The sequence below is a fragment of the Aythya marila genome (assembly GCF_965140915.1).
Source record: "Aythya marila genome assembly, chromosome: 10".
NCBI lineage: Eukaryota > Metazoa > Chordata > Aves > Anseriformes > Anatidae > Aythya > Aythya marila.
In genome coordinates, this window is record NC_139051.1 from 20,904,768 (window position 1) to 20,932,526 (window position 27,759).

At 36.6% G+C, this 27,759-nt stretch overlaps 1 protein-coding gene across 1 annotated transcript in view; it reads left to right on the top strand.

Moving 5' to 3' along the window:
* The window catches only part of CACNA2D3 (calcium voltage-gated channel auxiliary subunit alpha2delta 3), a 463,161-nt gene that overhangs the window by 420,848 nt on the left and 14,554 nt on the right, over positions 1-27,759 (top strand). The window contains exons 31-35 of the mRNA XM_082768173.1: positions 4,414-4,484; positions 13,752-13,827; positions 17,437-17,489; positions 19,073-19,128; positions 22,509-22,620. Coding sequence (XP_082624299.1) covers positions 4,414-4,484; positions 13,752-13,827; positions 17,437-17,489; positions 19,073-19,128; positions 22,509-22,620 — 368 coding nt within the window. The remainder of the gene's footprint in view (positions 1-4,413; positions 4,485-13,751; positions 13,828-17,436; positions 17,490-19,072; positions 19,129-22,508; positions 22,621-27,759) is intronic.

A 27,759-nucleotide genomic window follows, 5' to 3' on the forward strand; every position in this document is an offset into this window, starting at 1 on the left:
CAGTAGGATCCTATGGGAAACCGTGTCAAAAGCCTTGCTGAAGTCCAGAAAGATCACATGAGCTGGTTTCCCTTGATCGACTAGATGGGTGATCTTATCATAAAAGGAAATCAAATTTGTTAGGCAGGACATACCCCTCATGAACCCATGTTGGCTGGGACCAATGACTGCATTGTCCCCTTGTCCCCCAGGTGCGCTTCAGTAACTTCAAGGATCATCTTCTCCATAATTTTACCAGGCACTGACGTGAGACTGACAGGCCTGTAATTGCTAGGGTCTTCTTTCTTACCCTTCTTGAAAACTGGCACATTCGCCATCTTCCAGTCTACTGGGACCTCTCCAGATTCCCAAGATCACTGAAAAATAATTGAGAGAGGTCCCGTGATGACATCAGCCAGCTCTTTAAGCACCCTGGGATGGATCCTATCCGGACCTATGGACTTGTATGGATCCAGATGGAGCAGCAAATCCCGCACACGTTCAGGTTTGGTTCGGAGTTTGTCGTTCCCACCGTCATGGTCCTACAGCTCAGGGCACCCAGGGTCCTGAAGCCCATCATCAGTGTTGAAGACAGAGGCAAAGAAGGCATTATTGTCTCCACTTTGCCTATGTCATTGTCTGTGAGGAGACCTTCCCCATCAAGTAGTGGACCTATGTTTTCTTTGGTTCTCCTTTTTCTGTTCACATATCTTAAAAAAAAACCACGTTTTTATTGTCTCTCACAGACATGGACAGCTTGAATTTTAGCTGGGCTTTGGCCCCACAAGTTTTCTCCCTACAAACACAAACAGCATCCCTGTATTCCTTCCTCGTCACCTGACCCTCCTTCCAGCAGCCGTATACTTTTGTTTTTCACCTAAGCTCCAGTAGAAGATCCCTGGTCAGCCAGGCTGGCCTTCTGCCCCACCTGCCTGACTTCCAATATTTTGGAATCGTCAAAAAGCTTGTGCTTTTAGGAGGCAGTGCTTAAAGACTGACCAGCACTGATGGATGCCAATGCCTTCAAAAGCAGCTTCCCAGGGAACCTTGCTGACTAGTTCCCTGAGCAACCTGAGCTCTCCCCATATCCAGGGCTGAAGTTTTGGTGGTAGTTTTCCTTCTGTCACCATAAATTCTAAACTCAACCACTTCATGGTCACTATGATCAAGACAGCCGCCAACTGCCACGTCTCCCACAAGACCCACAAGACCCTCTCTGTTCTCCAGCAACAGATCAAGGAGGGCACCTTTCCTAGTTGGCTCCCTTAGCACCTGTGCCAAGAAGTTATCATCTAGGTGCTTTATGAACCTCCCGGACTTGCTCGTGTCAGCCATGTGGTGATCCCAGTTGACGTTTGGCAAGTTGAAATCCCCCATAAGGACAAGGGGAGTTGACCTCGAGACATCTCTTAGTTCTGCAAAGAATAATTCATCGGTGGTGTCGTCCTGGCCGGTTGGTCTGTAATAGACTCCCACTATGACATCCCCTCTATTTGTTCGTCTCTTAATCCTTACCTGAAGTTCCACGCAGTCCAGCCCATGCTTCACATACATCACCACCCCGCCACCTCGCCTACCCTGCCTGTCCCTCCTGAAGAGCCTGTAACCATCTATTGCAGCACACCAGCCACAGGACTCATCCCACTAGGTTTCACTTATGCCGATGATGTTGTAGCTGTGAGACTGGGCCAAGACTTCTAGCTCATCCATTTTATTCCTCATACTGTGTGTGTTTGTGTAGAAGCACTTCAAATGCACTTCCCTACACACAGCACCTTGTGGAGCCGACCGAAGGACCTCACCGGCACACAGTCCCTCTGATTCTAGCACACCATCACTTAGCTCATCACTGGCATGTCTGTTTTTTTTTTTTTCTTTCCCCCTTCAACTCTAATTTAAAGCCCTATCTATCAGCCCTGCCAACTACTGAGCCAAAATCCTTACCTCTCTCTGAGAGAAGCGCATCCCATCTGGTGACAGCAGGCCTGGTGTCACGTAGACATTCCCGTGATCGAAGAACACAAGTTTCTGCTGGTTGCACTAGTCCGAAAGCCACATGTTAATGTGGTGAGACCGCTTGTCAGCATTGATCCCCCTATCAGAAGGACAGAGGCAAACACAACCTGTGCCCCTGTTCCTTTAAGTAGTCACCCCAAAGCCCTAAATTCCCTTTTGATCGCTCTCGGACTTCTCATTGCTACTTCCTCATTACCAGTCTGAAAGTCCAGCAGCAGGTATTATTTTGTTTTACATGTATTGCTTCCACCCTTTAAAATGTCAAGCATGTTATGAATATCATTTGAGGGTGTACCCATAAAATGACATGAACTAAAAATATGGTGTTTTTTAAACATTTACTGCATTATGTTAGAAACATTTTTTCCCCTACAGCTATCAAATATATATTTTCTACTTAGTTGATCATTGACCCAAGAATAACAGTCATTATAAAATAATGATGATACACTGAAAACATTTCGTCTGGTTTGTCCCACTGTTGTTGTGCTTGGTATTTGTGTAATTCATTTGCTAGTTGATAGTTGGCTACAGCCAATAAATACAGTTAGGAAGAGATATTTTCTTTGGTAGATTACCTGATACTAGTTATTACATATTCCTATGAAGAATATATCATGGGCAGATGTTGGACCATAACTCGGCTAGAAATGTGTCAGATATTAAGTTCTTTGGAACAATGTCTATTCCTGCCCGTAACATCAAATATATGTGAGTCTTGCCTATTTGTTTTCTGAGCTAGGAGACAAGCAGCTGTAAATCACTCACTGCTGATGGAAGGTCAGAGAGCAAGTGATAAGATGCTGTTTTTACAAGAATCCCAAGCAAAACCTATGGACTCTTGCTCCTTTGTCACTGTATCCTAAAGTACATATACAAGGAGAAACCTTCCTACCATTTAATGGAATAAGAAACAGGTGTTCTTTCCTGAATGTGCTTCAGCACTGTTTTTCTTTGGACGTGCCAGAAGTGACCTGAACCACTCTAAGAATCTTGTCCTGCGGCAGTGTAATTCTTCATCTGAGTTATCACCAAATCCAAATATATTAAAAATTACAATTATCTGGGTGTTACTGCTTTGAAGAGAACTAGGATTTACAGATGGATCTTTTGTGGGGAGAACTGTCACGGAAATGTCTTTATAAGACTGAAGCACAACTTAAAAAATCAAGTTTATTACTATCTAAGGTTATATTAGTCATTTATGGTTTGGGCTTTTTGACATTAACTGACTGCCTGTCTCATAGTTAGGATAATCTTTCTTCATCAGTCAGCTAGGGCTACTGAAGCTAGTATTTTTAGTCATGTAAACCACAAATGTTCTTCTTGTTTCTAGGAGACTTTGCACACACATATGTTTTGGAAAATATGCCAAGTTTCCCAAGTGTTTTTGGTTCTTCTCGTTGTTTTGTTTTGGGTTTGTTTGTTTTAAAGAAGAAAAAAAAAAGTTAATACTTCTTTTTTTTGGTAGAGGAATGCCATTTTTGGCTAGGGATGTAACTTCTCTGCCTGCAAACTCCCAGGTGCATACTTGAGGTCAAGTAAGTTCCTTGTAATGGAATTGGGGTTTAGTTCATACAAAACCTATGGAATCCATGCAATTTAAGTGTGGTGCCCTTTACCCTCATAAATTGTGTTTTTTGTTTGTTTGTTTGTTTTTTCCCTTTAAACACTGCAGAGAACATACTCAATCCTTCTGGGAGTTGAGGTCCTAAGATTAAAAAAAAGTCTTTCCAAACAAGAGAGAATGCCGTACATGCAAGATTTTTGAATACCATATGAATGGCTGCAGAAAACGGAGTCAATTCCGTATTACATATCAAATTCATAACATGAATGTTTGTTTTCTCAACAGAGATTTATTTTTATTCATCCACATTTACTTAACAAGGACGAAATGGGTAATTCATCAGGTTGAGTGGTTTTAAGTACAAAATGATTCTGAATGCAGTTAAAATTTATAGGATTGCTGAAAAGTACTATTCCAGCTCCTTAAACAGGTCATGCAGGAATTATAAACAATGCTTTTTTATGACTGTTTATGAAATCCTCTCACAACCTGTTTAAATCTTTTTTGAGTAACATTTTAATCACAAGGATTTGTGATCAGATTAGTGTGTTTCCTTTACAAGCTTTAGGTTGGGATGGCTTTTATTTCCGATATTAGATGTTATATAATGTCCCTCAATCTATTGTATAAGCTCTCACATCTGCTCAGGAGTAATAATAGAACCCCTGTAACTTGCCATGACTATGAAGTCCTCTTCAGTTTTTATGCAGCAATAGTCCTGAAAACCTATCTATGTAGCTGTCAAAACCACTCTTGTCAGATCCCAGAATATGCCAGTTCAAATTGCATTCAGTGTTGTTTCGCATTTATCTACACTTCCAGTAATTTTTTGTATTTTTCCCTTGCAGACTGGTAACTTTTTTGGGGAGGTTGAAGGTGCTGTGATGAACAAATTACTAACAATGGGCTCCTTTAAGAGGTAAGAATTAAACTGATGCTCTATCTCTTATAAAATTTTGCAAAAACAAAATTAAACAAAACTGAAGTCATATAAAAGAAGGTCAAGATTGACAGCATAGCTGGATTCTCGTTATGCCTTTTTTTTCTATATCATCTTAGTGTAATTTGGTGCCTTGCATGTTAAGAGTATTGGAGACAGCCTACAGGGAGTTTCTTGTTTATTGGACTGCGATGCTAAAATCATATGCCTCTCCTGTTTCCACTGTGCTCAAGTGGAAGTGGGATTTGACCATATATACTACTGAATGGTTTTAAATGGCTCTAGAGCAAATCACTGATGCAACATTAAACATCTAGAGTCGAAGATTCCTCAAACTGGGCAATGAAAAGTGCCTTACTGTTATAAGAGTGTTCCTACAGTATTTTTCCCTCACACGTTAACTGACCTTTGAACATTGCTGTGGCTATTAATCTGGTGACAATATAATGATAACAATAAAAACTAATGGTGATCTGATGTTGTCCTTTGAAATGAAGTATGAATCCTGGTGAAGAACATTTCCCTTTAACCTGTAACTCAGCACTGAAGTCTTCGTGGCTTCCACATTGCTAAGAACTGTTCCTTCCCCCTACACTGGAAGTGCAATCCATGTGCATAGTACTTTTCCTTTTTACTTTGTTGTGCATTTCTAGTATAAAAAAATAACACATCACTGTTCCCATCAACCACTGAATTGAGTTATTGCATGTGAGGATGTATACAGAGGCTTTCAAAACAGATGGTTGTGTGCTTCCTTGGTAAACCAGCTCTGTTAAAGGCAGAAAGCTTTCTATGTGCATTAAAGGAAAAAAGCTTTTCCTCTGCACATTATAGCTGAATACCATTCCCAGTAAATGACTGATCTGAAATGGTAAGATCTAGCACTCGCTGAATCATCCCAAATCCTAGTTCTTCGAGGGTGGCAGCTTTTGTGTGTTTAGCATTACATTCTTAACATATGCTGTAAAAGGAAGTGAAGTAATACCTATTTATAGAGTGGGTTCTAGAATGAAAAGATTAGTTTATACATAGGATGAGGCATTTTATTTAATGCAAACCAAAAAAAGTACAGTTAAAATCAAAGGATAATGCTTTACTTCATCCCACTTTGTTTTGTCCTGCCTACCAAGGCATTTCAAACAAAATATCTACTGAACAATTAATGGTAGTAGGTACCACAGTTGAGGAAACAAAGGCTGCATGACTCAAGTATTCCATCTAAACTGTGGTGGGTGCCAACTTGGCATGGATCATTGGCTTATGATTTTTCTGGTCTCGAGCTGTGAGGGAGTTACTGATAAATAAGCCACCAGCTCAGTGCAATGGAGCTGCATACTAAAGAAAAGTAAACACAATAAGCTGATTATTAAAACACAATAAACTGGTCACTGCCAATCAAGTTAACAATGGGAGAGAATCAAAGTGGTGTAATTGCACTAAATGAGCCACCTGCTTTTCCTGCTGTACAGCAGATAGCTCAGTGCAGCAACAAAAAACACTGTTTTTCAGCTGTGGTAGATGAGGCATTTAAAATTAAATTATTCTATCGACATTAAAGAGGAATCTTTGCTTCTCTAGTGAAAAATACTCATACACATTTACCATATTTTTACTATATTTATTATGAGGATTTTTTTTTTTAATCCAAATCTTATTTTTATATGGAATAAGAAAAAAGCAATAAATGGTGACAGAATTTATTACCCATTGATTTCCCCGAGGGCACAATATATATATACATGCATTACCCTTGTAATTTCTGCTCTTACCATGAAGACAAAATCAGAGACCAAGCTCTGATCTTTAGCCATTTATTCTGATTTTCCAGAGCCATCCTTCCTCACAGACCGTTTCTTACATGGCATCTCCCATTCAGCAGTTGAATTAAATAACACTGCGCTGTTAGAACTGGTGTTGGTACTTTGTAATTTGTTTTAGAAGTAGAAGGTTCTACCTTGCCTGATCTTCTCTGCAGAAGAGTTTCCTGACATGCCCAGCAACTGTGGGGATGGGAGCCCTCTCTTCCTTTGGCATCACTGAGTAGCAGTGGAGATATGTGCTACTGCCTCACTGGTTCATGCCTGCTTTCAGGCTCTCTGTCCACAAAAGGAATGAAATAACCCTTTGTGAGTTCTCTCAACTACCACTAATTTGGATGGATATAGAAGGTTTTTTTTTAGGATTGAGCTGGAAGTGTTAAACAAAAGTGTGTTGCTTGCTTCTGACTATATTTCTTTTCAACTTGTAGCAGGATGAAATTAAATTTTAGTGTTAGCTGTTTATTTTTTAAAGTGAACTTAAATAACTTCTTCCCTCCCTAATTTCTTTAAACTCAGTACTTCTTTTGAATACTATGTATGTACATATGTATGTATATTTTCTTAGTTTATGGGTTTTATATTTAGAGGATAAAATGATATCAGTGTCTCCACAGCAACGTGACATGTTCTGTGATTTCATTTAGGAAAATGATGTTTATCTTTATACCCTGAATATTGCATACAATTAAATAGTTAAAATATAATTTAAATTCGTTATTAAATAAAGATGTGCTTTTGGAAAAGTATCTGCTTCACATAACTCAGAAAAAAGATTCTTTATAGTTTCCTCAGCAGTTTGTTTGTGTAAAAACATTGGGGAGAATAAAGATTCTACTGCTCAAAGCATGAAAATCTAAAGAAAAAGTTTAGCATTAAAAAAAAAAATAAAAATCAAGGGCCATCAAAGCAGTGAGATCCCCAACAAAATTAAATTAATAAATCTGTAGTAGAAATTAAATGTATCTTGACTTGAAAACACTTTGATCCTTTCCAGAACAAGGACAACTAATCAGTTCTATAAGGCAAATATGGAAGTAGCATCACTTCATCTTAACAGTTCTATTTCTACTAGGCATCCTCTTGGCATCTGAAGATGAGTCTGTGCTTTGGTGTCTAGTCCTGTTTTCAGGGTACAGTACTTAAATGGTGCACCTCTTAGTTTCAACTTTTCCAGATGCTAAGCTCACTCTAACAAGTTCTTAATGCTTTGAGAGCTCTTCTTGTCTCTTACTTTTTCACCCTCTGCTCCTCTATCTTAACTCACATGCTTCCTAGTGAATAATACATGCTGTCTATGCCCTTACAGCACAGTAAAGTCCAAATCCTTCACCTGTGTTCTCTAAATAGATGCACATAGAGGCAGGCTTTCATCTCCCTGTCTTGATTTGCTTTGTGTGCCAAACCTAACAAGTGTTTTGCCTCTGAGTTATAAGATTATACAAAAATTCAGAACTCTTTGTGAAACTACTTGCAAGGAGCAAAACATTCTTAAAGTCAAAACGTGAAAATGGTAACTGTTTGATCACCGGCAGGTTGCTGATTCCCATTGAGGCAGCACAGCTTCCAAATGAATGATTTTTTTTTTGTTTGTTTAGTTTAGGATACTTTATCTTAATTAAGCATTCATTTATATTAGAATTCTTGAAATTTGGTGAAGGTGTTAAATGGACTCTGTTGTTGGCCAGAGGAGCTGGCCAAGCCACTGTCCATCATTTATCAACAGTCCTGGCTATCGGGGGAGGTCCCAATCGACTGGCGGCTAGCAAACGTGACGCCCATCTACAAGAAGGGCCGGAGGGCTGACCCAGGAAACTACAGGCCTGTCAGTTTGACCTCAGTGCCAGGAAAGCTCATGGAGCAGATCCTCCTGAGAGTCATCATGCAGCACTTGAAGGGGAAGCAGGCGATCAGGCCCAGTCAGCATGGCTTTATGAAAGGCAGGTCATGCCTGACGAACCTGATCTCCTTCTATGACAGAGTGACGCGCTGGGTGGATGAGGGAAAGGCTGTGGATGTGGTCTACCTTGACTTCAGCAAGGCTTTTGACACCGTCTCCCACAGCATTCTCCTCAAGAAACTGGCTGCTCTTGGCTTGGACTGGCGCACGCTTCGTTGGGTTAGAAACTGGCTGGATAGCCGGGCCCAAAGAGTTGTGGTGAATGGAGCCAAGTCCAGTTGGAGGCCAGTCACTAGTGGCGTCCCCCAGGGCTCGGTGCTGGGGCCGGTCCTCTTTAATATCTTCATCGATGATCTGGACGAGGGCATCGAGTGCACCCTCAGTAAGTTCGCAGATGACACCAAGTTAGGTGCGTGTGTCGATCTGCTTGAGGGTAGGAAAGCTCTGCAGGAGGATCTGGATAGGCTGGACCGATGGGCTGAGGTCAACTGCATGAAGTTTAACAAGGCCAAGTGCCGGGTCCTGCACCTGGGGCGCAATAACCCCAAGCAGAGCTACAGGCTGGGAGAGGAATGGTTGGAGAGCTGCCAGGCAGAGAAGGACCTGGGAGTGATGGTGGACAGTCGGCTGAATATGAGCCAGCAGTGTGCTCAGGTGGCCAAGAAGGCCAACGGCATCCTGGCTTGTATTAGGAACAGCGTGACCAGCAGGGCTAGGGAGGTGATCGTCCCCCTGTACTCAGCTCTGGTGAGGCCGCACCTCGAGTACTGTGTTCAGTTTTGGGCCCCTCGCTACAAGAAGGACATCGAGGTGCTTGAGCGGGTGCAGAGAAGGGCGACGAAGCTGGTGAGGGGCCTGGAGAACAAGTCCTACGAGGAGCGGCTGAGGGAGCTGGGCTTGTTCAGCCTGGAGAAGAGGAGGCTCAGGGGCGACCTTATCGCTCTTTTTAGGTACCTCAAGGGAGGCTGTAGCGAGGTGGGGGTTGGCCTGTTCTCCCACGTGCCTGGTGACAGGACGAGGGGGAATGGGTTTAAGTTGAGCCAGGGGAGTTTTAGGCTAGATGTTAGGAAGAACTTCTTCACTGAAAGGGTTGTGAGGCATTGGAACAGGCTGCCCAGGGAAGTGGTGGAGTCACCATCCTTGGAAGTCTTCAAAAGACGTTTAGATGTAGAGCTTAGGGATATGGTTTAGTGGAGGGCTGTTAGCGTTAGGTTGGAGGTTGGACTCGATGACCTTGAGGTCTCTTCCAACCTAGAAAATTCTGTGATTCTGTGATTCTCTGTGAGTTAATGAATGTCCTTCCACCAGAAGTGAGCTGTAATCTCTGTTAATTTTTACATAGAACACTGAGTAAACAGTACTGTCAAAAATTAGGGCTTCATTTATTGTTTGCATCCTATGTTTTGTTGTTGTTGTTGCTGTTATTTTTTTTTTAGAATTTGTTCTTTTTTAAATGTTTATTCCACAGTAAGAAGCTTATTATTCCTACGCATATGAACACCCCACCCCGCAACTGTCTTAAACTGATGACAAAATTTTATGCATTGAAGATCTTTCAGCTGTTATAATTGTCAGTGATGATATTTCACAGTACCAAGTAGAGATCCATAGTAATGCTGAAAAATCTAGCTGAAAGAAATAGTGTACATCTGTTAGTATAGCCTGTACTGCTGGTAGGTCTTAGAAGCTTAATTTTCTTGAACCAGATTTGTATTTTATTGTAAGTACATTGCAAAGTACAAGAGTGGAATATCAGAAAATTAACAATAAAAAGGTTTTCACTAAAATGTACTTGGCTCCTGAAATTACATACAACGGAGCTACACATTTCATTTTTGGAAAGTTATCTTTCATTAGTTCAAGATTATCACATGTAGTCCGTGTTTGTCCTATGGCTGATGTTGAAATCAACTGCTGTGTAGGTTTCAGTGATGAGGTGTGGAAATAGGGGAAGTTAGCAGCATGGTGATGTCAAAAAGTCCCAAACATGTTGTTTGTAGCAAGAGAATAGATCTCCCATGAAGTGCTGTAATACACAGCATGGCACCTAGACAGTCTTAAAATTTGATTGTGGGAAGCAGGCAATTAGGTTTGCTTAAGTATAGTCAGTTGAACAGGATACAGGTAGCTGCAAACAGTTATTTAAAACTGGAACGCAATCACTTCAAAACGGGTAACCTAGAAGTCTTTCTTTCTGCAACAGTGAATTAGATCTGTCTGGATGATGGAAAGCTTATTTTGTAAAATCTTGAGGACATCAGCAAGAAAATAACACCCTGGAAATGACATCTGAACACAGAAGCACCACAGTGTCTTAGGCTACTGTTTTGACTACAGATACTGTATTAGCCTTTACAAGGAATGGGGCTGGAAGGCTCTTACCTTGCTAGTATATTTACAAGAATAAAACCAAAACAAAGCAAAACTGTATTTGAATTTGTAAATGCCTTGGAACCCATTTCTACTGAGCTTCAGTGCCATTCACAGAGACAGAGAATCCAGAAATGATTCAGTATGTTGCAGTGTTCAGATTTCAACGTGATTATAGGCTTCATCTGCTGATCTTTGAAGCATAGCGTAAAATTCCTTTTTGTTTTTAGTGTGGAAGAATAAGGTCTTTATGAGATCATTTGGCAGTAATGCTTTCATGGGTATATTTCGCATGTTCTGTATTATAGTAGCATGAGTGGTCTTTAGAAACTTTAAGATAGGTGTTTAGACTGCCCACTTGGAAAGTCACTGAGATAGGAATTCATGGTTCAAAAATCAGAAATCTTTCCAGGATGTTTTCAATGTCTGTCATGTACTTTTCTAAAGATTTGTTAAAGATTTTTCTAAAGATTTGATAAAGATTTTGCTAAAGGTTTTTTTTTTGTTTTGTTTTGTTTTGTTTTTTTTTTTTTCCTTCTTCTTCTTCTTTCTTTCTTTCTTTCTTTCTTTCTTTTTTTCCTTCTGTAAACGTGGATACATTATCTATTTTCCAGGTTGTTCCTGAACCAGAATCTTCACACTGGCAACACCTTCAAATATATGTAGTAAAGCTAAGCTTGTTGTATCATCCACAGATGATATTAAAACATTTCCAAACAACAATTTTGCAGTGTTCCACAATGATTTTGAGATTTTTTTCTTTTACAATTCTTACTGTCTTCTTTTACTTCACTGAAAATTTTAGTATTTTTCCCCTGTTAAATTAACTTTTATTTAACTACACATCTTTTAATGTTTTTCTTCTTCTTCCTCGTAATACTATCCTAGACTGCTGTCTACTCCCTATAATACAGTAAGATAATATACAAAAAAATAGCATGTTTATACTGATATTAGACATAATATTAATTTAATTTCTGAGTGCATATTTCAGTCCATTTATGACTCTTTATCTTTGAGCATTTAAAGAAACTATTTACTACATTTTAATTTAACACTAACAAGTGTAAGTATGGGAGAAGAGGGGAGACTTCTTCGAAATATTCAACCTGAAGTTCAAAACACATTCCAAATGGCACGCTATAATAACATATGATTAACACTTCTTAGCAGGATAATGAGTCTGCGGATTGAACAAGTGGTTCTGGTGTATGAAAAGGTTGAGAAAATGATTTCATTTTCAAATACCAAATAAATGTTCATCAAAGTTGTATTGAAAAACCTTTAACAAAGAATACAGGCAAAACTGAATATTATTCAACTTGTAACACTAAATATTGAATCAAGTAGGATGAGACCAAATCATCGACATCCTTGATTACTTTGCAGAGAGCACATTAAAATCCTTAAACTATCCTTGTACATACACTTAATTACTTGCCACCATCCCTAGTAGGTCAGTGTGGACATACAACATGGCTCTTAACTGTAGACAAACAAAATAGTCAACCAAAACTGGAAAGGCTGAGCTGTAGAGATTATCTTACAAGGGCTACCAAGGGGGAAAAATAAAGGAAAAACATGGTAGGGAAAGTGGTGTATTACTGCATGCCATACAGGCAGCACAGCTTACACCATGTACTGCTCTGTTTGTCTTGGCAGATCTGTGTGCGCGGATCTGGCTGTGGGCGTGATTCTGCCAAAGATGGTCAGTGTTCAACTTACACCCATGTTTAGGTCTCTAGTTATGCGTTTGTCTACCATGTGCCTCTCTCTGCCAGTCCACAAAACAATGGCTTCCTAGCCATTTCTGCTCTGAATATAAGAATGAATAACGTAAGCAGTGTGACCATGTACTAAATGCTTAGTTGAAGCTAAGTGATCCAATATGTTTAGATATTTTGCCTGTAAGCCAAAAAGAAAATATAGGGCACAACAAAGAAGCTTTTAGTGATAGTTACTGTCACAAAATTAGATCAGAAAAATTATATACAGTTTCTACCACAATGGATTAAAACATTCTATTGGTACAGGTTGCAATGTTTCATGGCATACAGTGCAGAATGCCTTATGGTGATGCATTTCATGACCTGGTTTTGGCAGCTTCTGGGACATCCTTTCTGTGGCTGAATTTGTGTCTTCATTTAGAAGCAAGGCACACATTGCAAGATGTTGAAGTCCCATCTCATACATCTTTAAGACATCTATGTCCAGCCATGATCCCTTGTCCCTCTGATGATGCAAAAGTCAAATCAATATGTTCAAATAAAGCTAGTAACATTTATATATTTACACTTGTTGAAACTTATCAGCCTATTCTTTACATCTGCTACAGATGTTAAATGCTTTTTATGTGGATGGGTGTAGTCTGTTAATTTTTCTATGGACAGACAGATCTAGAGAAATAATCACAATTCCATATACTATCTCTGAGTTCTGGATTTTACATTTAGATCTCTGAAGTGTGTCAATGATGAGTAAAATCACAAGCAGAAAGAAATTTCCTGTTTACTATGCATCTCAGGAGGCTTCTAGCATATGTTGATTTCAGCAGGTACCTGGCATGGACTATTTTGCCCTCATGAAAAAATCCAGAAGTAAATCTATGCTGTTTCGATTGTGTGTACCATGAATACACAGAAATTCCACTTCTCTCTTCTGAAGCAATGCCATGTTTTTACAAATTAGTTATGCACTGATGTGCTCGTAACTACATAGGTGTCATTTTGCTTGTACTGGAGTTTGAGTGGACTGTTGTGAGAAGCCCCTCAAATGCATAGGTTCTTTCATTTTCTGGGACGAAATGTACCAGTTTCAGTCTAGAACCAATTGTTTAAACATCATGTTGAATGTGTATTCTCCTCCTCCTTGCATTGTTTATCTCATTGTGCGTTACACTATGTGTATCTTCCCTGTTTTCTCCCAGTTATGCTTTTGCTTTGTTCTGCAGTCTGATAAAATCCTTACAAAGTTTTCACACTGTTTCTTACCTTTATTCTCCTTCATGTGATGTGTATTTTAACAATCCCTTTCCCTCTTTTCCTTGCTGCGGTTGATTTTTTTTCCCGTCTACTTTGTGAGCAGACTGTTCCATATCATCATGTTTACTCCACTTTGTTTTCTCCTTTTAGTCAAGGAGTTTTCTGTTCTTCTCTGTAGAATTACACTTTATGACTACCAGGCCATGTGTAGAACAAACAAAGAGAGTAGCGACAGTGCCCATAGCTTACTGGACGTAAGTACAGTGAATTTTCTGAGCACCTTTCCATGCAATCATCAAAGAAAATCGTTGCAAATATCTCATGGCCATTGTAAGTCCATTATTTTAATTTGGAATGTTTACAACTATTGCGTTTATCATAGTACATAAAAGGAATTATAAAAACAAACAAATAAACAAAAAAAAAGAGTTAAGCATTTTCAAGTTCAAGTACTTATGCAATTATTTTTACATTGGACCCCCATTTCTGAGGTTCTGTCAGAATGCCCATTGCACCATGCGAGTCCTCCTTCTCAGGACTTTGTAAATGACTAGTGTGCTTTGTATGGGTGGCTGGAATCACGCATGCCTTTTCTATATGTAAAGACATACACGCATGCAAAAATGTAATTCAAATTTTAAATTGATTATTATTAATATAAGGGTAGGTTCATTGGCAAAGCATATAAGTCAATGATTTTTACATGTTGTTTTTTCCTAGTATTTAAAGAAGATAACTTTTAAAGTAAAATTTCAATGATTATTTAAACCCTTTTCTAACAATCAGCTCTGAATACAAACCATGTCCTTCTGCAAGGCCTGATTAGAGTCAAGCTGGGTCTGCAAGGGCAACACATCCTTCTTTCCAAATCATATTTCTAGTTAATAACTCTAAGGGCATTTTATAATCATTTGTATGTTTCACTGATTACTATAGTAATCTATCATTTAGAACTGCCAAAGCATTAAATAAAACGTAGTTCTTGCACATTAAAAAGATTTTTTTAATAGCTGTTTTAGCATTAAAAATTATGTAAAAGCTGCAGCAAAACACTGTAGTAGTTTTACCAGTCTGGAAAAGTTATCTGATAGTATTTTTCAATAAACAGGGATCCAGCTAGAAAAAATAAGCCTAGGCATAGTTATTCAAATTGTTGAGGAAATATCAAAGTTCTGCCAAATTCTAAATATCTATAAATATATAGTTTTTGTGTTTTGTTTAATAATCATTTGCACTTTGGGATGTTTTCATTTACATATTTACATGACCCCATGTTTTTCAAGTACCTGCAAAATTGGATTTATTGCACTTGCCAGTCTGTTATCTAGTAAAGCCTGAACTTAAAACAAGATTGGTATAATAATAAGTACCAGGCTGTGCAATGAGACTTACACTGTTGGTGAAATACTATAGGATGCTGTAAATCACAGTTGCATGAGAAATTGTAATATATCAAAATTGTTAGCAGCATCCTTCCATCCCAAGGCATGGAGTTTCAGCTCACTTTGCAAGTATTCACAGCATGTTCTTTCTTTGTATTTTTTAAAGATATACAAACTCTTCTTTTAAACCTCAGGTGAGTTTTGTAAGGTTCAATGAGAAAGATGGGCAGAGCTTTGGTTAGTTTCCTATTTTTCTGTTGATTCAATCACTTCTAATAACCATGACTACAGAGAAAGTACAAAGAGAACATGCATTAAAACAGGTAAAGCTAGAGTCCCCAGAAGCATTATTCTTTTTCTATTTTAATGCCACAAATATATTATATATATAATATATATATTTTATATATATATATATATTTTTTTTTATTATTATTATTTTTTTTTTGCACATATAGGTCAGGTTATTATGAAGCATTCAGTACATTTTCTACATAAGCAATGTGTTTGTTCACAAATATTTATAATTCCATTTGAGAATTACGGTTGTATAAATACAGGAATAGATACATGGAGAAAAGTGAGACTCTTTAGAAAGTTCTAAAACTAGCATTTTTCTTCATTGTTTAAACAGTAGAGAAGTGGAGCATAGGCATCAAAGACCATGTGATGTTAAAGGAACTCAAAACATTCTCCCACAATTGTGGAAAGCAGGAGTCAGGGCTGGACCCCTTTATCTAGCACAGGTTTTTAGGCTGTGTAACTAAAATGATAAAATAGAGATGGACAAGATTTACAGATCATTTGTTCCATTTCTTTACCTGTATGGGATTCCTCCTTAAAAGGTAACCAGTTTCTTTGTTATTTAGCATATTTTCTTGTTTAAAATGTTCCAAGTTATGGATAGGTCTCTGTAGAACCACTTTGTTCTTTGCTGAGATATATAGAGAGAATAAATCCTGTTGCATTTTTTGAGGGAATGGTCTTTGAGTGGGAAAGACTGTCTTAGTAAAATCACATTTCATGAGAATGCCTTTATATTGATGTAATGAAATATTTTTCCCACTAAAATTCCAAAACATTTGCTCATTTTATATTCATTATATTGAAATGTATTATTTTCAGATACGCTGAAAGAATTTTTTCATTTTCTCATAGCTTTCATATCAAAAGTAATAGCTTTTAAAATTCATAATGTGTTTTACATTAAATATATCTTATTTATAAATACTAAATAAATATTATTTTCCACTATATCACTTGGCATTATAAAAAGGAAAGTATGCAACAAAATTTTTAATTGCTTGTGAGGGAAATTTCAAGTTTTCTGATTTGGAACAAAAATAAATAAGATATCTCACAGAGCTGATTTTTTCTTTTTTCCTCTACATCTCTAGGCAAGGCTTGTAGCTTTTTCATCTTTTCCTGTAAGACCTTAGTAGGTGAAACCCATTTTCACCACAATAGGTGAAGCCCTTGATGGTCTCGAGCTTTCTGCATTCTAGTTTGCTCTTTCAGCTTTTCATGCCAGTGAATGATGTTTGTTCATTGGCTCTGGGAGTTACAGCTGTGCACGGCTTCTGTGCCTTCTGAAAACTGTCACTGGCCAGTTACTGCCCTGCCAAAGGGCACTGCTTCCATAAGGTGCTAATTCAGCCAAGTAAAACATGATTTTAGACATCTGAGGAGTTCTGTTAAAGTCAGTATGACTGCTTGCATGTACTGAAATGCTCTGTTGATACGGAATCTGAAAAACAAAACTGCCAATTTTTATGCAGCTGAAAGACCCTAACACAAATGTTTGAGAAGACAAAGTTCTCCATTCCAGATGTCTGAAAACTGACTTTGCTTGCTGAGATTATTTCATAAATAATTAATCTTCCTGATATTTTTTTTTTTTTTTAGTATATCCTCATTCCATATTATCCCTAAAATATAGAAGTATTGTAAACATGGGATTTTAAAAGAATTTGCTTTGTTACGATTCAGAAAAATAGAGGGGGTAGAAAGAATCTTGAAAATTACTTACACTGCTTACAAGTGGGTCTTCAGTATGACACATATTACTTCATTTAGGTAATTTCAAATTTCAGAAGCTTTTCCCAGTCTAATTAGATAATGAAAGGATATTTACATTAAAGAGAGGCAAGTCTGAACTGCAGTCTGAGTAAAGCCCTTATTATCCACCAGAGCTGTTCCTCCAGCAATAGCCTGGGAAATAGGAACCCCTAGAGGTTAAATATTTAACAATCACTTGCAAAACTTTCCTTTTCCAGTTGATAATCTGTGTGTCTGACCAACCACATTAAAAGGAAATTTCATTACTATATTTTAATATTCATTGTAATATTTTCTTTCATAAAAGTTATTCTTTTTTCTCATGCATTTGAATATCCATAGCATTGCTTTTATGTGAATAATTCAGTTAAGATATAAATATTGATATTTTGCCTTTTTATTAAATGAGTTGCTTCTCTTCAGCCTTATAATGCCTTCTTTGCTGCAGTAAAATGGATTATGACTGAGCTTGTCTTGTAAGTAAATTTTATCAAGAACTTCAAAATATTTATACAAATTAATGAGTATTTATACTTTTGAATACTTAATGAACATTTGTACTTCTTGCCTTTTATATCTATTGTGCTGCTTTTCTTGTATTATTTTTAATTTAGTAATAGTTCTCGATGTTTGGCAGTCCAATTTAGCATTGTTAAAATCTGAAGAAATTCTAGCTATATGAATGCACAGTTCCACTTTTATTATGTTATTCATGGTCTTCACTTATATCTGTATGTCTTTGCTTAGTAAGTCTAGCAGATTGCAATACACAAACTAAATTTATTATTGTGGTTACTGTTAAATTTAACATAAACGCCTGACTGTTTGTAATGCTGCTTGGGTGGGCTGTTGTCAGTATAGCAAACTGTTAGAGTCATTCATTGTAGTGTTTGTCATTTCATGAATTTCGGTAAGATGGACCCTTTACAGCATATGCCAGATAAGGTGTACTCTGTAGATTGTATAGATTTTTTTTATCTTGTATAATTCTTCTAGCAATTTAAGTTAATACATAATGAGCCTTGCCTTAAAAGTTTGTCTGAGAAATCACAGAACAGTATCATATGAGGAAGAAGCCTTAAATGCATTTTGTTATTAAGGTATTTGTTTTATTATTGTGTTTACCAGAGAGAAGAGTTGCAGATTGAAGTGAATTTTATCTGCATTGAAATAGATTTTTTTTTTCTTGTAATTTTTTTTTTAATTGCAAATTAAATGATCTTTCTTCAGAATTTGTGATAAGAGCTAAGGAGAATTAACTGGCCAGAGTACAGAGATTGATCTTACATACAGCTTTCAAAGTAAATATCAAGAAAAGAAATCATGTTAGAATCAGACTGATGCAAGCCATAACAACTTCAAAAATTTTAAGAAACTTTCTGTGATTAGAAATACTGTTGTTTCATATTCCTATGATAAACTGGATGTTGGTTTTATATTCTTTACACTCACACTAACTGACAGACTGGTATTTTTCAGTCCATACTTCAGAGTAAATTGCAGTATTTTTAGTGGGGAAAATGCATTCTCTACACATGTCTAGTTAGAGCTGGATAGATGCTGGTTAATCAATCTTTGGCACTCCTTTATATAAAAAGAGTTTTATTATTTTAAATCCCAAAGTAATGCTAGGAATTATTTTATGTGTACTCCTGTATGGTAGCCAGGGCAGTTGTAAACAGATGGCATTTTACTGGACAGTCAAAATACACTGCATGCTGAAGAAGAGCTTTCAACAATATTCAATAGTAAAAATGCTGTATGCTGCTGTGCACTGAGACTTTTCATGGAGACCAGATAAGAATAAGAATTCTGCTTAGTATTAGGTTAATTTGTGATTTATTGAATAATTTCAGAATGAATTCTCAGTGGTAAGGTACAACACAGTGAAAATCCAAGAATAGCAGAAGTTGATTACCCCAGACTTACACTAGCCACATGAATTTCAGTTCTAAATTAACTTTTATTTAGAATAGGATTAATGGTATCAAACTACAGGCAATTTAGTGTTTTGAAAATATTCTGTGGGATAATTCAAAAAATCTAATCATTTCTGTAGGTTCCTTGTGGAGTTTAATCTATGCAGTTGGTGGCACTCTGATCTAACAGCAAAAGGTAAGTGTAATATATATATATATATATATATTTATTGAATGTAAATAATTTTTTAGATTAAATAATAGACTCCTGTTAAAATTGGTTTGTCTCTCATTTCAGCATCCTTTTCTTTTTCTAATGTTTTCCAAAATACAAGATAATTAACGTATTTGGATAACTGGAGTTCTTGTGTGCGCTCTAGGAATACAGTACACTACTATAATAGAAAAGTTTAAATAGTAAAAAATGATTATTTTTTTCTGCAATGTTTCCCTTCATTCCAAAGAAATCCTTATGAACAAAGCAATTACACTAGCCTTTTTCTGATTATACTGTTTATTTTTTCCTGGGGCTATTAGGACATGTAGGAAATTCTTGTGCTGGAAAATACAATTTCAACTAAATTCCAAAGGAACATGGTCATTTCAGTATAATTTCATTGGAGATGAGTTTTAAAACTTAAAATAGTAAATATTTTACACTTTGATTTTTAAGCAAGAGAGGTTAAATATATATTTTTAATCTTCCTAATCAAAATAGACATTTAAAAACAACAATATATATATATATATATTTATAAAAATTCAGTTTACTCCAAACAATATTTTAAAATGTTGAGACCTCATCTGAAATAATAATGATGTTTTAGCCATAAATAATAAATCATCTCCTAAGGAATGGAAGTTTTGAATTTCAGCTGCCTCTTATATTTTGGCAGACTTTTTATGACATTTTGGAGGTGTTGCTCAAAAGTAAGGGGTATATTTGCAACTGTGCCATTCAATTGGCTACTTCCTAAGCCAGTTGTGCAGCATGCCCTTGACTAGTATAATGATTTAAAGTGAATTCTTCAGCTTCCTTTTTGCAGATTTCTATATTCCTCAACAAGGCAGGAAATAAAATCGTTACTTTAGATTTTAATTCCTATTTACATTGACTGGATACTTGGCTGTCTTTATGCCAGAATAAGATCCTGAAAAAGGTTAGAAGTTAGAGTATGGGGAAAATGGAACACCCTAATGCCGTGGAATATTCCAGTGTCCTCTATGGTAGTAAAATGTTGGAACTCTTCTAGAAATACATATATATATATATATATACATATATATATATATATATATATATAAACTGTCCTAATAGCAACTGGACAGTATGGCAGTAAGTGGCAGAGCGCTTGTCAGCTTCTGCCTAACATGTTTTAAATACTGTGTAGGGGGAAAGGGAGGCTGAGATGGGTGTCTGCTGGAGGTGAAGATTTGATAAGAGCCTTCTGGAAATTTACATGTATCGACTTAGTGTAGTTGTAGTGACTTAGTGTAGTGTAGATGTTTCCATCATCCCATGCTAATGGAAACTCTATACTGCATTGCAAAGTTGAAACCATTTCTTCAGATACATGAACAGTCTGTTGTAGATTGGATGCACATATACAAACGCCTCTATGAGAACCAGCTAGACACCATTGGCTTTTTGGGCTGCTTCATAATCAGCAGTTTCTACATGAGTCTTCTAAAAACCAAGAGTAACTTTCCAGTGATGTCCCTCAAGGTGTTGAAAATATATCTCACACTTATGGCTGGGAAAGATGCTAAGGTTTGCTGTGCTAGCCCCAGGAAAGGCAGAACTGTACCTTACATCTGAAGAAGAATGGCAGTTATGCCAGTCTTAGAGCTTGGTTCTTGTATAACAGTGCGAAGCAGCCTGAGTAGGAAATGGGTAACTTTTTTCAATGTTTTTTACAAGTGTACTGTACAAATATGCTGTGATATATCCTGACGTGAATGTCCAGTGGCACCTGCATTGTATGCTAGGGAAAACATTCTTTAAGGGCAGTATCCCTCTTTGTCTCATAAAAATAAATGTCTGTTTAGAGCACTACATATTATGAAAATTTAAGAGCATCCCCATACAGCTGCCAATTTACCAAACCAAAGTAGGAAAAGCACTCTTGCAAAAGATCTTGTTATGTCAATCACATTTGTAAATGTGAGGAAGAAGCTGATGTCCCACACCTTGGACAACCCCACCATCTTCTGGACTCTAAAGAGGGTCTGAAAATCTGAGCCCCATGTCAGGCTGGTCTGCCATTTCTGACAGCCTCTTTATTATATGAATCTTATGTTGATACAAGTGAGAGTAGATCCAAAATTACAGATGAGGTAAATTTTGGTCATTCTTAACAATACAGAAAGAGAAAAAAAAAAAGGGAGAAGGTACAGTAGAACTAGTCAGATAATTTTTACAAAAATGCTAACTTGTTAAAGTTAGTTCCGTAATGGAAACATCAGAAATAAAACTTTTCTGACCAGCTTTAGTACTTTTCTTGAGGTATTATTTGGGGGAATATTTATTGTAATTATATACAAAAATAAGAACAGTTCAGAAATGTGCATCCTAGTGCTTGATTGCAGATGTGGTTTGGGTCATTCCCCTGCCACTGTGTAACAGATACACCACTGGCTTTCAAACAGATTGTCTTGAATGAAAGATCTGTGGAGTCCCAGAGCCTGTTTAGTGTAATCTATTTTTGTCATACTTGGTCTTGTTTTCTCACTTAGCAATTAGTTTAAGATAGCCTTAACATTTGTGCTGATGTGCAAATGTGTTAAGGAAGACTGAAAGGTTGGAGAGGAAAAAGAAAGGGAATTAGAGAGAGACATTGCCCAACAGATACATCAGCATGAGAGTCAGAATAGCTGCCTTCAGTTCCCAGCTCTGCTACGGTCCTGTAGTTTGACCTTGAGCCAGTCACACTGTTTCTTTGTACCTTGATTTTCCAAGCTTTAAGGCATAAATAGTGTCACTTCCTTCTCCCTTGCACTGTTTCGGCAAAATGGCTTTGAATGAAAGACATTATGGAGCCTTTATTAGTAGTATTTTGGGAAGCAGATTACAAGCATTAGTTCTGGGTAAGGTAATGCTTCTGTCCCCTACCCACAGTTATTTTAACTGCTGAAATCAGTAAAATCTACCACAATTTAGTTATCAAATACATGTAAACACCCATAGTTAATGAGTTAGTGATGCACAGCATCACTGAAATAAAAGCAACAGTAAGTCCATCCCAAATCCACAGAGAAAGAATAAAAAACTTGTGCATAAATATGAAAAAAAAAAAAAAAAAAAAGCTGGCAAAGGCTAAACCATGAATAACTACTTTAACAGTTATGTGTTACTAAATTACATTCCATGGATAAACTTTTTTTTTTTTTCTTCTTCTTCTTTTAATTGAAAAAATAGTGTTATGCACTGCCTAGGAAATCTCACAGGGTGGCAGAAGCTGAGTAACATTTCCGTTCTCTGTGAGCTCTGCAATACAGCATCTCATCTTGTTCAGAATTTTGTGTGCTGTTCTTCCCATGTTAACAACAAGATATTTTTTTTTGCTATGCCCATAGCACAGAGATTGAAACAAACCCTAGAGCCCTGTGATACTGAATATCCAGCTTTTGTTTCTGAACGCACTATAAAGGAGACCACGGGGAGTATTGCTTGCGATGACTGTTTCAAGTAAGCCCTTTCAATTTTTTTTATACAAGTGTTTGTGACAAAGCAGTAAAACTGAATTATCCAAGATTATGTTAAAGAACGTATCAGTATGTTATGTTTTATCTTAAATAATGACCTCTGTCAGGGTGTCATTTCTCTTATTCTAGGGGTCATTTAGAAATTTGATACTCTTAGATTAAAGCAATGCCTGTTGTTCTCTTTTAAAAATGTAAAACCAGTAGAGACTTTTGCTCAAAGAATAGCGAAGTCTTCTTCTGGAAACAAGCAGCATTCTAAGGGTAAGTTCTGCAACGGTTTAGATACAGAGAATGTTGTACTGTTGGCTCTCCTACGCAGGAGTGAAAACCTGCTGGATAGGTTATAAGTTCCCCTGTGGTACGGTGAGATCTGGTTGTTTTGCTCACATGCCAGACATGTTTCCTGCTTAGAACTGTTAGGCTGAAAGAGTGGGAGAGGATTAAACCTATCCTGCAAACTTTCATTGCAGGGAAGCTGAGTTAGTAGCAACAAATCTCACATGTCAGTGCTGTAACCTTGTCAGTTCTGCCAGTGCTTCTGTAAAGTCACTCCTCATAGGGTTAAAAGAAGAGATATTTACAGTAATAATTTGTCTATTAATATAAATGTCCAGAAAAAAAATATAAATTAAACAAAAATTGTTACAACTGTCCCCTTCCAGACTAAATCAACATGCAATTAGCAAAGGTAAAATTTTCTTCTCTTTGAAGCTAATAGATATGCTTCTGGATTTGCTCCTAAATTTTCTCTTCAATATCTTGTTTTAGAACAGGAAATAAGAGTAAGTGGATTGGAGACATATTGTAAGTGCTAATAGTCGCTTTTAATTTGCTGCTGAACAACTTCTAATTAAAAGGAAATTATTAATGTCTCATGTGAATAATAATTCTTATCTGGTCTTGTGAGATAGAAGCACAAGTGCTTTATAAATTGATCCAAGGGAACCCATCTAAGTGTAACAATAGATCCCACTAACTGAAAAAGGACAAACTCAACAAAATCAAGCTATGACTTTTCCACTTGACATATCAAATACAATGCATATTACACTACTATGGATGCTTGTGCCAGCTTTGCAGAGTTCAAGAAGCTTTGTGAAGCTTTGTGAGTGGGGGATTACTGAGAAGTTGTGTAACAAATGATCATATATCTCGTGATTAAATATTGCAAACAGTCATGTCTCCATGAAAAGAAGATTAATTTTAAAAGACCAGGTTTTCTCAAAGGAATGCAGATTTCAGTCTGTCTTCTTAGGTAACTTCAGGTCAAAGGAAATAACTTTCAAAAATAACACAATTCTGAAATGCTTGGACAGCGCTGAGTTGGAAACTGAGTTTAGTGAAAATTATAGTATTTCAAAAATAATGCACTAAGATGCATTAAGATCTTTTTCATGGAAAAACATTTTGTGCTCCACAGTAGAACAACAACAAAAAAAAAAAAAAAAAAAAAAAAAAAAAAACCACCCTGCAAGTTACAGAAGAACTGTTAGATTCTCATGAGAAAGTTCTTCATTATACCGTTTACCCACTGTCATTAACAATCTACAAATTGGATCTAAGATTGCAGACTGCATTAGATTCCAAATATTTTTGTTATAACCCAGGACACTTTCCCTCAGAACAGCTAAGGAATTTGACACAAAAGTCCTTTGTAGACCTACATCTTCTGACCCAGTTTTCTGTTTTGTGGTCTCTGTATCGATAAGTATTTTTACAAGCAAGTATATTGCTTAATACTTATAATTTAAGAATGATGAGCTCAATGACTCAAAATTAGGGTTCAGCTTTATATGCAGAGTCTTAAACTGACACTGTGTTCTGCACATCGTCTATTGCATACTGGGGGCTCAATTCAGATCCCATTGAGACAGTGGAATTATTTTATGTGCCCTCTTTGGATTGTGTTATAGATTAATCTGTTTATGATGTATACTTGCAAATCTTGATTGCAAATAGAAGAAGAGGTATGTTACATTAATATTTAGCTGAATATGCATGCACTCTAATATTCAGGCTTACCATTTCATTTCAAGGACAGTCTAGAAAAAGTCGGTATTCTGTGAACAGGTTTGCAACCAAAATTGTGCAAATACTCTGCTGCAATGACATTTGTGTCACAAGTTACTTGTTCAAGTCACTGTCTTTCTTTCCTGCCGTGTCAGGCACAGTAGAGCCCTTGTCTGAGTAAGGAGTATAAAAGCAGTTCCATAGAAGAAGTGAAAATGATGACTGCTGCTAATTGAAACAACATAATTTTACTTAGATAAGACATTTTGGAGGACAAATACTATGTTATTGCTAACAAAGTCACAGTCATAGTCAAGAAGGTCATGTGGTGAGAATCAAAGGCTCAGTCTGATTCAGTACTGGATGTGCTGTTACTGGTCTTGTAGGAATACTCAGCACTTCACAGTGCTTAATCGAAGGGGAACAGTTACCAACTGTAGTTATGAAAACTAAACCTTGTTCATATAAATGTTTCCAATCCTAACATTTCATGATGGGTGCTTAGATTTAAAATATCCTCACAAATAAAGCACACTCAGTAAAAAGGTCTACATGTTAATTACTTCATAAATAGCTGTCTCACCTTTGCAAGCCAAGGTGAAAACTTATTCAGGCAATGGAAGAGAATCTATAAACTGAAGTGGACTTAAGTCAGGCATATACAGACATATAAAATATGCTCTGTATATGTAAACTTATCTCTTACTAGCAGAAAATAAATACTACTTTGAGATATTTTGCAATGTTTAAAGCTGATTTTCAAAAATATAGGTTATATTAAGAAAGCAGGAGCCTAAAAGAAAATAAGAATTAATGCAAGAATGTCATTAGGGTCAGGGTTTGGCTGTCCAACCCTGTAATTTTTTGTTATTCAGTATCCCAATGATTATTAAATTAATCTGTTATTTAAACAGCAATAAAAAACAAGTCAACCCACATTATCTGTCAACAAAATAGAAAAACTAGGATTCTTTAAAAATCTGAAATGCTTTCATGTTTTCCAGTAAGCTATTCCCTTTCATAAGAAAAGAAGAAAAAGAAAAAAGAAAGGGGGGAGGAAGGGGAGTACATCAGAAAACTTGGATGATAGACTGTTAAATGTTCCATGGCAGTACTGGAAACAGTTAATTTCCAGAGATAAATTCTTAAATTATTTAATTCTTTTTTTTTTATTATTTATTATTATTATCAATGTTGACTGGCACTCTTTCTATCGAGTCAGAAAGATACTAATGCCAAAGACACTTAGTGTAGGTTTTAAAGATGTTCAGCTGTTCAGAGATGTGTTTTTGATGAGGCATTAGATTTGAACTCTTTGGCTAAATAAGCATCTCAATGGTTTTGCAGCGTTGAAAAGTATTGCCCCAATATGTTAGCTAATTTTTAGTGCAAGTATGTCAACCAACGTTCTTCAGCAGCTCTCACCAGTTAAATGACCAGTTTTTGCCTTTTGCTACTCTCAGTGTTGCAGAGTTTCACTGATGGTATTTAAAACGCACTAAAAATTATGTTGTGTTGTTATAAATTAGAATGGATGATGGCTGTTATGATATCTGACCAGGAGAAGATGCCTGATATGTTTAGTATATCTATTCATCCATTTTTAGAACAGGAAGGGGAAAAAAAAAGGTTTTCTCTCATTACAAATCTAATTTTCGCATAAAAATTCTGATATTTTTGTTTAGTTTCACTCGTTTTTATAAATACCATTAATCTTATCATTAACTCAGGCAGCTATGAGTGTGGGTATAGATCATCTGTAAACACAGCAACCTACTCATCAAAATATTCGATGGATTTAAATATTAAGTATGTATTAGAATTTCAAAGTTGAATTGAGTGCATGGTTGCCAAATTTGCATGTGCAACTCTAGAAACTATGGATATAGAAATCAGGCAGCAGTTGCAAAGACAGATGTTTAAAAATCTTCCCTTTTAACCTCTCTTCATGTGTGATAATATACTGGACTTCAGTGTAGTTCAAGAATCTGGCCATACAACCATTGACCCCAAAACCAAAGCCCCCTTCTATTTCAGTTGCAGTAATTGTGGTTGCACACGGTGAATACCATAAACTTGAAGAAATATTTTTGTTCCTAGTTGATTCTTTGTGCACAGAATACCAGAAAGATATATGCTCACTAGGGAATCAGGGAAGTATGTAGCTACAATCATCCTAACTCAGGGAAAGACTTTTGCACTTGTCTTAATTATGCAAGATGAACATTATTTCCTTTACTATGTTGTAATACTTCATGAAAATTAATTGTTAAATTAAAAGGAATTGCTCAATTGATTAAACACTGTCCCATGTACTATATATTTGGCCCATTGCATTGTTAGTAAGCAGACAATTATCTGACAGCGAAGATCATCAATAAAACAGATGATTTCTCTTGCTTTCTTTAGAGGCTGAGTATTGTGTTCTGTTCATTGTCAATAAGAAGAGAAAAATGATGGTGGAATTATAGTTCATGATGATGCTGAACCCTTTGTGTAGATTTCTAATGGCAAATTTAAGACTTGTCCACTGATTGCACATATTTGGCAGTAACAGATAAATAACGATGCAAATTAGATTCAGATAGTTCAGGGCATGAGTATATTAGTGTCAGGAATAGTGCAATCTGTAGATATTAAAATGGTAATGGTTTTTAAAAACCATTTAATCTTAAACTGTGCCATCATTTGCTAAAATGTTTCTGCATTTGTTGCTCAGTAGAAGCTTGCCAAACTGCTGTATTTGATCGTGTTTAAAATGTGTAAATAAATATGCAGTTCAATTTCCCATGAAATAAATAATCATTTGCCTTTTCAGATGTAGTTAGTTTACTTCTAAACAAATCAGCTTGCCACATAAAACAAGCAAAGCATCAAGGGCCAATTTTTTCTCATTCAGAGCTCTCTATATATGCATCAGAATATCCCTGTAGATTTCCTGGAGTAATTTGGGCAGTAAATTATTATCCATCTTCTAGAAGACATTTTATGTTGTATTCATTTTACCGTGTCCATCTTATATGACCCTGAAGCAAATGTTCCCTATATTTCACCATACTTTATTTTTAGACTGTGTGTTTTATACGGCTGTTTTTTCAGCAACCATGTCAAG